Raw genomic sequence first — 13,005 nt, forward strand, 5'->3', positions numbered from 1 at the left:
TTGGAATTGTTCCTGGCAGCTAATTTACTTTGTTTAACATGCTTCTTTTTTAGAGGCGCTATGGAGTCTAATGTTAATTTTAGTGAGGTCACAGAGCTATCGACAAGATGGTCAATTTCAATGGAACGAGCATTTTTAAAGAATTAGTCAATTGCATTGAGGGATGACACTGAGTTAAATGTAACTGGTATTATTTAGCTAGAGCACTATCAGGTAGACATCTAGAAAAGGGTTTTTCATTAATGGTATATCGTAGGTAATAAAGGAATATTTTAAGTTTAACCTTAAATATAGAGATGGTGTCTGTCTCCCGAACCCAGAGTGGGAGCTGGTTCCACAGGAGAGGAAGCGGCTCTATGTTTTTAAAATAGTGAGCATTCATGTGAAGTAAACACAATACAATCTTAATGGGCCACAACATTCAAAATCAGCAGTATGGTATGGCCTTTTAAAACAAAAATGACAAACAACATTACACTGACTGATGACTTCTGGCTCTGTACCTTCTTCCATAGAGCCCATGGGCCAGATGCCATGATCCTGGTGGATGGACAACCTCTACAGACAAACGGAGAGCTGGGTCTGTCACAAATGCTTCACATAGCGAGTCAGATTGCAGCTGGAATTATCTACTTGGCGTCTCAACACTTTGTGCACCGTGATCTGGCAACCAGGAATTGCCTGGTTGGGAATGGCCTGCTGGTGAAGATTGGAGATTTTGGCATGTCCAGAGACATTTACAGCACAGATTATTACAGGGTGAGTATCTGTCTGCTTTTATCAGGCATCATATTGTTTTTCTTTTTGTTTTACCTAAATTTAAAATTGTTCAGTTCTTCATGGAGTAACTCACAGACACCCTCACAATGCAGTGTCAACATACAGAATTACAGAAAGTAATAAGTAAAACAGGGATTTTCCAGGGAAGTTGCTTAGCACATACTCAACAACAATTATATCACACTTTTGACATTTATTGACCCCTGCCCCCAACATACTCAACCTCAAGTCAAAATGTTTAAGGGATTATTTGACTTATTATCTACTCAGCACTATGACGATGGAGGAGTGGGTGAAGTGGTTGAGTCCACAAAACACTAGTCTCAGGGGTAAACAGCGTTACAGACAGATCCAATACAATTGAGGTAACTGGGGATCCCTTCTTCACACAGAAAAAAAAAATCTCAAAATCCCATTCTGCTCCTTCCGTGTCATCCAAGTGTCTGTGACAGTCAGACATTCAAATTTGATTCAAAGCGGAGTCATTTACACCACGATTTAAGCCTAAATGTCCTCTACCAGAAGTAGCGATGCTACTGGAACTAGCAATACTATCACTCACCCCGCGTGTGCCCTTGGGTGAGAGCTTGTGTGCAGTGTATGCAAACATGATCAAAGCTCCAGGGGAGGATATCAGAAGAGTCGAATTTTAATGTCGGGGCTTATGGACACCACAGGAACAGACTGCTGGTCGGGGCCAGCTCCTGTTCCTGCCTCTCTGCTGACGGTGAAGCCAGCAGCATCTGCTCCTGTTACAGGTCCCCATTCAGCAGTGAAGCAGGTGGCACCCGCTCCTCTTCTTCGTCCCTGCAATAGCAAGTAGACTAACTCCAGTTTGAACTGGGAGTGGCGTACACTTCCTTCAGACCTGTCATGAAATTAGGCCCCAGATCTCTGGAAGAGGCACTTATAAATTACACTCATTGTCATACTTGTTGTATTGTTGCCACAAAGTATTGTGTGTAAGAAATCCTGTTTGTGTTTAGGTGGGAGGTCACACCATGCTGCCTATCCGCTGGATGCCCCCCGAGAGCATCATGTACAGGAAGTTCTCCACAGAGAGTGATGTGTGGAGCTTTGGAGTCATTCTGTGGGAGATCTTCACTTACGGCAAACAGCCTTGGTTCCAGCTCGCCAATAATGAAGTACACATTAATTTCTATTTAATGGCATGAGGAGGCATTTTCATTTTACTTGCTGACATTTTTCATTTAATTTCATTTAACACTCAACAGTTTGGAGAGGGCTTTTAAATTAGCTTGGTTGGTGCTTCACAATTTGTTAGGTTGCTGCAGGTCTTCAACTCCATAATTTCTCACAAAAGCAACTTAAATGTATACACACAGACTCTCATTTAAAAGAAACACAAACAACTTTCATGTAAAATAAATTCATAAAAAAATAGAAATACAGATGTGCATCTTCACTAGCCTCACGATTCGATTAAAACTCAGCAGTCAACGATTCAAATGCACAACAATGCATCTCGATGCACTTCAATGTGTCACATCAGCAATTTTCTATATTACTGCACATGGCTGGTTTTTCATCAATTAATACAATCAGTCAGACAAAATAATATCAGACTACAACTGTAAGTTTATAACAGTGGTCAGTGCTCTCCACACTGATTTGACATTCATTCATATTAGACTTGTGTGCTGCTCCTAGGGATTAAAAGGACAAACTCGGATTTTAGCCTCAACTGTATCAAGGTGGCCTCAGATGTGTGACCTCAATATCTCTCAAATCCAGGGTGTTGTTTCCAGATCTCAGATATTACAATTGATTAGTATAAAATAACAATTTAATCAAGACCCAAGTTGTAATAAACAGATTGTATTTTATGGTAGACATAAATCCTCCATAATGTTCCAACTCTCACACAGTCAGTGTTTTTTGTGAACGCTGAACAGAACTAATCAGTTTACAAATGATGAACATGAGCTTTTACATTTTACGACACTGTTTTACGGCATGACGTCTCCATAGGCACAGCCATGGCTGGTGCTATTGGTGCAGACACATCTATTACTGCTGGAGCGAGTTTGCTTGAGCATTTGAAACAGTTTTATGAACAATCATGTTAAGGTACTTAGAAGAAAAAATGTTTTGCTCACCAGGTCTGAAACAACAAGTCTGGACATCATCGTAAAGGCCATCTTGTGTAATACCAGGAGCTAGATAAAATGTGTGTGTGTGTGTGCATGTCCTGCACATACACAAGCACACAAACAGGCCCCAGGGCTCCGCCACCACTCACTCACTCAGAGCTACACACTGTGAGATAATAGGAGCGTTAACGTGAAGCAGATGGTAAGTGAGTATGTTAAAGGACAGTGTGAACAAACAGTGAAATTACAGAGTTTCTCTACAGTCCAAAGCTGCTTAGTGATCAGAAGGTTGGTTTGTACAGAGCTGGAGTTTCCTGTGTCCCCCCTCCACTCTCCTGCTGACCTGCTCTCACAAGTTATTAAGACCTCATCAGTACATGAAGTTTCCTTACTGTTTGTTTGATTCACTCTGTTTATGAGGCTGCCTTTAAACATAAAGTCATAAACACTGCACCGCACAACCATTTGTAAGTTATATACACAAAGAATATTTGATTTGCACGGTTTAGCTTAGTAATACACAGTGACCATTTTTTATGATAATTATTTTCATCTTAAAAACCTCAAAATTTAGAAACGCATTATACATATATATTATATCAGAATACAATACAAAAACATAGTTGGCATTCACATTTGTTGTATTCTGACAAAAGCTGCTTATTATCACTGAGCAGGTGAATGAATGGAGGGAGAGTTCTGACATCACAGTCTATACACACTTTTGTTCCAAACCAGAGAATGGACCAGTTAGCCTGGAACAGTGTTGCCTGATGGGAAATGTTACAGCATTAAAAGCTTAAAAGTATTGTATTTTGAGGAAAATTACCGTACACATCAGAGTAGGGATGGGACACTCAATACAGAGGCTTCAAAGCTGTGTCAAGATTCCGAAATGACTTAGGGTACAGAAACGATCCTTTTCAAGGCACAAGGCTCTTATTTTGAAACATGAGACAGAAAGGACTTTTGTTAAGCTCACTGACTAAAGAGTCACATATGGCACTTGAAATGTTGCTAGTGCCATCTTGTGGTGCTTTTAAGTTACTAAAAGATACAGACTCCACTTGAGACACACATACCAGTCATGTTGTATAGTAGTTGCAGATAACATTTGGGGGCAGGCTATGCTATTAAGGGTGGCATGTTGACCAAAAAAGTTTGTAATAAAGTTGTCGTTCAGACTTAAGAGACAAGTGTAATGTGAGTGATTTCGCTTTACACTGTCTTTAACTGTAACCTCCTAGATAATATAAAAACATGGTCCACTCAATCAGTCTTTGGATATACGCTGTGAGTGGACCAAGTTCACAACTGATCTCAGCACAGGAGAACTGGAGGAGCACAGGATGGACCAAAAATGATAACCTGTGTTTATGTAAAAAAGCTGGGTATCATCATTCAGCATATTTTTTGTATTAGTATAGGTTTTATACAAGGCAGACATATATATATATATATATAGATAGATAGATAGATAGAAAGAAAGAATGCTTAATTTCCCAAAGGATAATTGCGGTGTTGTAGCAGCAATTCACATAGACACCAGTGGCGGCTGGTTAATATGGGGTACTGCCCTGAGACAGAAAGCCTGTATAAAGGTGTTTGTATAATTTAATAAGATAATAATAATTTACTCATACAATGCTCTTGGCAGACCTAAAGCATCAGTGAGCATTTAATATAAGTTTTCAAATTGTATTTGGATAATTTCTGTCTAAAAACATATACTTCTGGGTGTGGGGTGCTTGCCAAATGGCTTTGAATAGGGGCACTTGTACTTTTGGCAACCACAGGAGTCTGCTCTTTGATTGGTTGCTGAAGATTTTGTATACTCTCACTTTTATTTATAGCCAATAGGTATTGATTTACGTTTTTTTAATCTAATGTGATTGTTCAACCCTCAACACTGTCTCAGGTATGCCCACTGTCATTGAGTTACTTCTGCTGCGAGCAGACTGGCAAAGATATTCCGCTAATTTCTTTACAAAAACACCCCAACAAGATTAAAAGAGGATAAAAGAGCTTAGTCCGGACCACTGTTATTTACACATTAGCAGCTGGCAAGTGCTTTTCCCACTCTTGTTATGAGAAACTGAGAAACATCCAGTTGGATGTGGTGTAAGTAATTTGTTTTATTGCTTCACCTGTTTGCTGTATCACAGTGTTGGCACAAACGGCATGAAAGTTGCTACGGTCACAATGAGGCAAAATTTGTGATAAAGGGTACAGGATTGGAATTGTGTGTTGTATTTGTTGAGTCTGGCTTCAGTTTGTTTAACACACCCTTTTCACCAGCCTCCACTGATAGATAGACATAAATACATCATATATATAAATCACAAAAATACACATACACTATAAAAGTACACAACAAGTTGAAAGACAAGGAGCCCCAGATGGCTAGTGGGAACAACAGGTGTATATCTGCTCTTTACATGATATGACATATACCATCAATATTCATTTGAAGACCATACCATAAGTAAATGGTTTGGTAAATGGTTTGTATTTATATAGTGCTTTTCTAGTCTTGATGACCACTCAAAGCACTTTACACTACAGTTTGCCATTCACCCATTCACACACATTCATACAGTGCATCTACTAGCAGCACTTTTTTGTTCTATGGGGCAATTTGGGGTTCAGCATCTTGCCCAGGGGCACTTTGGCATGCAGATGGGAAGATTGGGGATTGAGCTGTGGACCTTCTGGTTGGAGGATGACCGCTCTACCCCTCAGCTACAGCCACCCCTAAGTAGTTGCTTGTAGTTGGTGTCTTCTCTGGAAACTCATACTCAACCTTTAGGCACGAGTCAGCGTGTTTGATGTGCTAGCAGCTACATGTCCGAAAGCAGTTGCACAATGTTGCTTTTGTACCAAATTTGAAAACATTCCCTCAAGCTGATCTTAAGATATCACGTTCAGGAAAAACATAACATACTTTGTGAGACCACCTTGACCTTTGGCTCTGAAAATCAAGTGATTTAATCCTTGAGTCCAAGTGAATGTTTGTGCCAAATGTGAAAGGATTCCTTGATGGCGTTCCAGGGATATCACCTTCACAAGGCAAACAATTTACCTTGTGAAGTCACCATGAACTTGACCTTTAACAACCAAAATCCAAGTGAATATTTGTACAAAATTGGAATCAATTCCCTGGGCACATTTTTGAGATTATAAATTCATGAGCATGGAACAGACGGACACCCTGAAAATATAATATATATAATTAAACGATTACAAAACAAAATGATTACCAAAAACAAAAAAGATTACTGAAGTATGACAAAAGAGGTTCCCAAACGGACTGGAATTTGTCTGAGCACCTTATTGCAAATTTAATCTTTTCTAAATGTAAAAACAGCATTAGAGCCACCCACTGCAGCCATTGTGCTGCAGTGGGCGGCATATTTGATTTCCACTTAAGTAGAATTTGCATTATTGCCAGCAAAGAAACAAATGCTATGATGTTGAGTTGCTTCTTGGTCAAGCTTGTTTACTCATTTGGTACACCAAATAATGCTATCATTGCACAAGGTTGTAAAGTAATTCCAAGGACTTTAGACAGTACATCACATATGTCAGACCAGTACCCTGTTAGCAACTGGCAAGACCAAAACATGTGTGTCAAATCTGTCACATTAACATGACATCTCATACAACTGCTATCAACATTTGGATAAAAGGAAGAAATTTTCGCTCTACTCCAATGCAAACGATGTACCACGTTAAACTGAATAAGACTCAGTCTAGTACAGGAGGTACTATTGTTCACTCTTTTCAGAGCTTCAGTCCATATATCTTCTGAGATTTCACTTCCAAGTTCTTTCCCCCATTTGATTTTCTTCCTGTCCATTGACATGATAATTGTGTAAGAATGTGCAGTAAAACCCCTCATCCAAAAAGGAACTTTCAAAATTGAAGCTGCAAGTGACTTACTAGGAAAGTTAGGAAACTGTGGGCTATGGCTCTTAGCAAATGCACGGGTTTGAAAGTAGCAAAAAAGGCAATTTTGTTGGAGGGTCATATTTGGAATGTAAATCATCGAAACTGGAAAAGGTGCCATTTACATATAGATCACTGAACCTCATGATCCCTTTTCTATGCCAAGCTACAAAGGTTTGATCCAATTTGGCTGGTAAGAAGTTGTGAAGTTTAGTTGAAACCAGGGCAGGGAGGGATGATGACATGCATGACATGCCCTCTAGTTCACACCAGTCTGTACCTGGAGGCTGAATCCAGTACGCTATTTTGTGGACATTTGCTGCCCAGTAGTAGCATCTAAAGTTTGGTAGAGCCAACCCGCCTCCTGCTCTTAGTCGTTGAAGGAAATCCTTACTAATTCTAGGGTTTTGACCACTCCATACGAATTCAGATATCATTTTGTCAAGCTGAGAGAAAAAATATTTTTTTAAGAAGATAGGAATACATTGAAACTGAAATAAAAATCTCGGTAGAACATTTTAACACAGTTCACTCTGCCTGCCAAAGTCAGATGTAAAATGTCCCATTTTTGTAAGTCTGATTTAAGTTTAGAAATGAGTGGGGCAAAATTTCCATCAAAGAGGTTGTTAAATGAAGGTTATGTTAATACCCAAATATTTGAATCCTTATCTAGAAATCTGAAATGGCAGAGCGTGGTCTGGGATTTGCATAGCTAATTTGTTTATAGGTAAACATTCGCTTTTTGTTAAGTTAAGTTTGTAGCTTGAGATCTGATCAAAAGTATGTAACACTGAAATAATTTTACTGATGCATTGCATTGGATCAGATATGTAAAGCAACATATCATCTGCATAGATAACTTCATTTCCAATCCCCATCTACTTATACCATGTATTGAGGGTGATGATTTGAAGACCAAAGTTAATGGTTCTATTGCTAGTGTGAATAATAAAGGGCTCAATGGGCAACCCTGTCTGGTACCTCTAGATAGAGAAAAACTTTGGGAGCGCATTTGATTTGTTATTACTGAGGCTTAAGGAGAAGAGTAAAGAAGTTGGATCCAATTGGTAAATGTTTTACCAAAACCAAATTTCTTTAAAATAAAAAAAAGAAAATCCCATTCCATGCGGTCAAAAGCCTTCTCTGCATCCAGTGAAACCAAAACTTGGGAAAATCATTAGATGAGGGACTATACAACACATTCATAAGCCGTCTTATGTTGGAAAATAGATGCCGCCCTTTTTTATTTTTGTTTTTAAGGGTCTAAGAAAGGGCAGTGTTCAATTTGGACAAGCAACACATTCAATAGTAAGAAAACTTCAGTGAACAGGCAAACAGTGCAGTCAGTGGGTGAGGGGCAAATACTGACAAATTATTTCTTCATTTGTGGTATAGGACTACAGCGGTAAGTGCCAATGACCAAATCTGTGCAGCAAAAGAAACACGAGGGAATGTAATTCCCAGCATATATGTAAGAGCTGCAGGTACAGAGCATAACTATTTAAAGCCTTATGTCAGCAGGTTTGGAGTGCTGAAATGTCCTTGAGCCAGTTCATCAAGTTGATCACTTTGGGTTTGTAATGTAGCTCAACCTGACCCTTGACCCCCCTGTGTAAGGAACATTCAAAAAGATTGTTTCCTGTGTGCTACATTATTCATATGACTGCATAACTAAAGACCACAAAGACAGCACATTAATAAGAATCGACTTGGTAGATGTTAAAATTTGCTTGGCTCTGGGCCTGCTGCACTTGCAGTATATCAGTCTGATTAGCTGTGGGGTCATCAGCCAGGGACCACCGTTTATAGATGCAAAGGAAAGATTAACACCACCCTCAGCCATAAACCACATACATTTGCAGAAAACAACACATTTAAAACAACACATTTAAAACAACACAATAGCATTTCATGAAACAACATAATTTCACAAAACACATTTCTCAAAATACGACAATATTTTACAAAGCATAGCAACATTGCGGATGACAGCATTTCACAAAACCAAACATTTCACAAAACACAAAGATATTTGACATAGCACATTTTATAAGACGAAGGTCAGTGTAATGTTGCAATTACATGTTGCAGTTGAACACCCTTCACCTTACCCTCTCCTTCCAAACATGAAAAAGAACCTGTGGTAGCCTTTAATTGTCATAAAAACTCAAAAGGTTTTATTTTGTCCAGTCTGGGCTACTGTAAAAAACATGGCATCTTCCGTAGCGAGGACCCCCTCGATGTAAATATAAAGTTTTTAAATATAAAGGGCCTTTTCTGGGGTAAAGAAAACTACAATTCTTACAATTTAGATGAAACAAACTAGTGAAAACATCATGAGGATTATTCTACATTAAATTGCTGCCAATAGTTCCCTTTCACCTAAATCTTACACACTGGACCTTTAACACTACATTTCAAAAACACAGCAAAAATGCAGCTGTGGCTCAGGGGTTGGAGCGGGTCATCCTCTAAACCCAGTCCCCCCTATTTCGCATGCTGAAGTGTCCTTGGGCTAGATACTGCACCCAAAAAAGTTGTTTCTATTGTCATAGACAAAGTGTTGCACATAGAGTAATTGTATGAATGTGTGTGTATGTGAATCGCTGAATGGCAAAAAACTATACTGTAAAGCACTTTGAGTGGTCATCAAGACGAGAAAAGAATTAAAGCATTATTTAAATACAGACCATTTGCCATTTCACAAAAAATTACATTTCACAAAACACAATATTTGCAGAAAGCATGACATGATAACAGCATTTCTCGAAATACAATGACATTTCACAAAAATTAACAACACTTCACAAAAAATGTCACGTTACAGAAACACAATGTATTTTTACAAAAAACTACATTTAATGAAATGCTACAACAGAGAGTGAAGGACATAACTTCTTTATTATACTAAGTAAGTATAACAACAACAAAGTACAAGCAGCGAATAAAATATCCTGACAGCAACTATCTGATCGTAGTGTCAACTGTTTATTTTACACACAGGTTCTTGTGGTAGCTGTTCTCATAGCACCACTAGCAACTATTTATAATGTTACAAAAGAAGAAATAACCATAACTTCAAAGGCAGATCATTATTACCTACATTATCTCAAATCAAGATAGGTAGATTAATACTTCAACTGAGTGTGTGATGACAGTTTAAAACCATTTGCTGTTTCTATTCCATGCTGACATTTTAAACTGAGTTTGAAGGAAAAGGGATTCAAGTTTGAAATCACAAGTATACTTAAAAAGGATGTTCATGTGATGTAATTCTGAATATGTTTTCAACATATAACTTTAAATGTTATGTACACACAAACAAAGCTTTTCCTGAACAAGGCAAGTCACTGTCTTGTTAATTATGTGTCTCTTTGTCTCCCCAGGTGATAGAGTGTATTACTCAGGGGAGGGCACTTGAGTGCCCCAGGCTGTGTCCCAAGGAAGTCTACGATATTATGCTGGGCTGCTGGCAGAGGGAGCCACAACAGCGCCTCAACATTAGGGACATTCAGAAGATGCTCATCTCTTTAATGAAAGCCACACCAGTCTATCTGGATATACTGGGATAGGAATGGATAAAAGGTGTATTTCGGGTTGGACTAAATCATTATGTTAACAGAAACTCGTACACTGGAGGTAAATTGATTGCTTTGGAGGCACAATTTGCTATGGATTCACAACATAGTCTCTAATGGAACCATGCGAAGTAGAATTAGACAATGAACTGTATCTTGTATCCAATTACCTGACCTGGATTGGAATTACTTAAAGTTGAGTGATGTGTGTTTAGCTGGGTTGGAATGAACGGGATTACACAAAAGGAAATGAAAAGCAGATGGCTTTGGCCTGCCTTCCATGACTGGGTCAGGTCTTGCCCCTTTTCAAAAGAACTCATGGCTACAAGGTATTGCCTATGTAGTACGGATTGCATTAAACTGGGATTAACTGGATTAACCTGATTGTTCGGGTCTGGTTTGGTTTTCTTAACCTTATAAATTAGGTGTTACATTTTATCCATGATATCCTAGCCTATGCATTCTCATTTCACCCTGTCTAGATCAGTACAGCTTTGTTTCTATCCTAGTTTTTTCTATCCCAGCCTGGCCAAGTCTGGTAGAGTCAGTTTAGCTTTTTTTTAAATATCCATCCCTAGATTATATTGATTTCACTCGAACATGATTTATTTATGTTCCTTTAAATCAATGACAGGATGATGGGTCAGTCCTGGCTTAATTTAATTTAATTTAATTTTGAATGCTGTATTCACATGACCATCAGTAATGTTTTTTACCATTCCTCCTCACTGTTTTTCATGAAGACATTGAGGAAGCAGGTCAACAAGAAAGAGCAAGTGTAGTTAAATCAGATAAGTATTCATATAGCAGCCACTGTGTGCTTGTCCAGTGTAAACATGCTTCAGCATCTTCATATACAACGCCTACATAAATACTCCATCCAGTCTGAATCTGATGTTGGCCTACTAAGTTGTTAACTAGTGCAAGAACCTAACCAGACCCTCCATGACTGAGCCTTGAGACACGGCCTTAGTGATTGTCTATTGCCCCAGAGATGGATCAAAGTGCCTCCTACTACTTTCTAAACACTGGAAACAAAAGGAAATAGTCTTAGAAAAAGCACTTTTACTTAGTTTTTTTACTTTTACCTTTGTTTACCTGCTTAAAATGTACCCTAGCTGTAAACTATTCTTGTTTTTCTATCGAACAAAAATGCTCAAAAACATGAAAAAAACATTTTGAATGATTCAGAAAAAGTAAACTCTCTCTCTCTATATATATATATATTTACCAAAAATGCCCCAAACAAAGATTTTGTACCCATTACAGCTTGATAAGAACACCCAACTACCCAAGATGGAGTAACATTTTCTGTTCTTTTTTTAAATACATATTTTTTATTGCTTATTACCTGTATATTTTTTACATTTATTTTTTAATCAAAGAGTGTACCTCTGCCATGCTCCAAAGCCATTGGAATATTCTGCCATTGGGTAGCACCAAACTTATCACCATTAAGGATTACATTTAAAAAAAAGTGTGTTTTACCCAGGATCCACATTGGATCCTACACAAGAGCAACAAGAACTTTATAACAGAAACTGTTCATGAAAAACACCATGTAACTTAAATAATGTATCAAGGCTATTTGTCTTGAGATATGTCAACTGATTTTGTTTTACTTTACTTATTTTTAGCCTCTTAATGTGTTGTCATTTGGTGATGTCAAAGCCAATAGATATTTTGATAATCTTTCTTTCCTTTGTAATATGCTATTAACATTTACTTTATCTTGCCACAGAAAGTCTTTTTAATATAATACGTGTTTTGAATTTAAATATTGTACCTTTAGCTAATCATTTGATCGAACTGTATGTCAGGACAGTAAAGGAAAGATTTTAAGTTAACTGGCCGTTGTTTTAGGATTGACTATTGTTAGAAACGTTAATTTTGTTATTTACTTTTGTTGCCATAGACCACCCTAGGTCAGATTGAAATCTGTTTAATTTTTGGGTGTCCAGTGTTTTAATCCTTATTTTGCATTAGCACTGTAAGTAGGGGCAAGCCTAGCTTACACAAGAGGAAAAATATTCACTTTTACCAAACTGTCTCATTTATCATTTTTTGGTTCCTTTCTTTTCAATTTTATCGAACTATAGATCGCTCATGTAAATCTTTCATGTAAGCTTTGCCATTGGATCTGCAATTAATTTTGATGACCTTGGTGTTCACAGTTTTGTGACACACACATACGCACATCACAATGATTTGGATAATTTAATTTGGTTAAATGCTAAATGCTAAATGTCACTGTTGCTATTGTCGATATTCACAAAACTCAAAGTCTAACAACAACAGGGTACAGGCAGCGAATAAAATATCCTGACAGCAACTATCTGATCGTAGTGTCAACTGCTTATTTTACACACAGGTTCTTGTGCTAGCTGTTCTCATAGCACCACTAGCAACTATTGTATAATGTTACAAAGGAAGAAACAATCATAACTTCAAAGGCAGATCATTATTACCGACATTATCTCAAATCAAGATAAATATTAAATAAATACTTTGGAGGGGCTATTTCAATACACACATAGGGACTTATTACAATGTATTATGTTACAAATAACGACAATCAAATAGCA

The 13,005-nt window shown here is 37.8% G+C and overlaps 1 protein-coding gene across 1 annotated transcript in view; it reads left to right on the forward strand.

The window, feature by feature from the left end:
- The window catches only part of LOC109640595 (NT-3 growth factor receptor-like), an 87,238-nt gene extending 74,483 nt beyond the window's left edge, over positions 1 to 12,755 (forward strand). Inside the window, exons 16-18 of the mRNA XM_069533191.1 lie at positions 516 to 759; positions 1,767 to 1,925; positions 10,229 to 12,755. Of these exons, the coding sequence (XP_069389292.1) occupies positions 516 to 759; positions 1,767 to 1,925; positions 10,229 to 10,414 (589 nt within the window). The 3' untranslated portion in view covers positions 10,415 to 12,755. The remainder of the gene's footprint in view (positions 1 to 515; positions 760 to 1,766; positions 1,926 to 10,228) is intronic.
- Positions 12,756 to 13,005: the final 250 nt, after the last annotated feature.

This window comes from Paralichthys olivaceus, chromosome 10 (genome assembly GCF_024713975.1).
Source record: "Paralichthys olivaceus isolate ysfri-2021 chromosome 10, ASM2471397v2, whole genome shotgun sequence".
Taxonomy (NCBI): Eukaryota; Metazoa; Chordata; class Actinopteri; order Pleuronectiformes; family Paralichthyidae; genus Paralichthys; species Paralichthys olivaceus.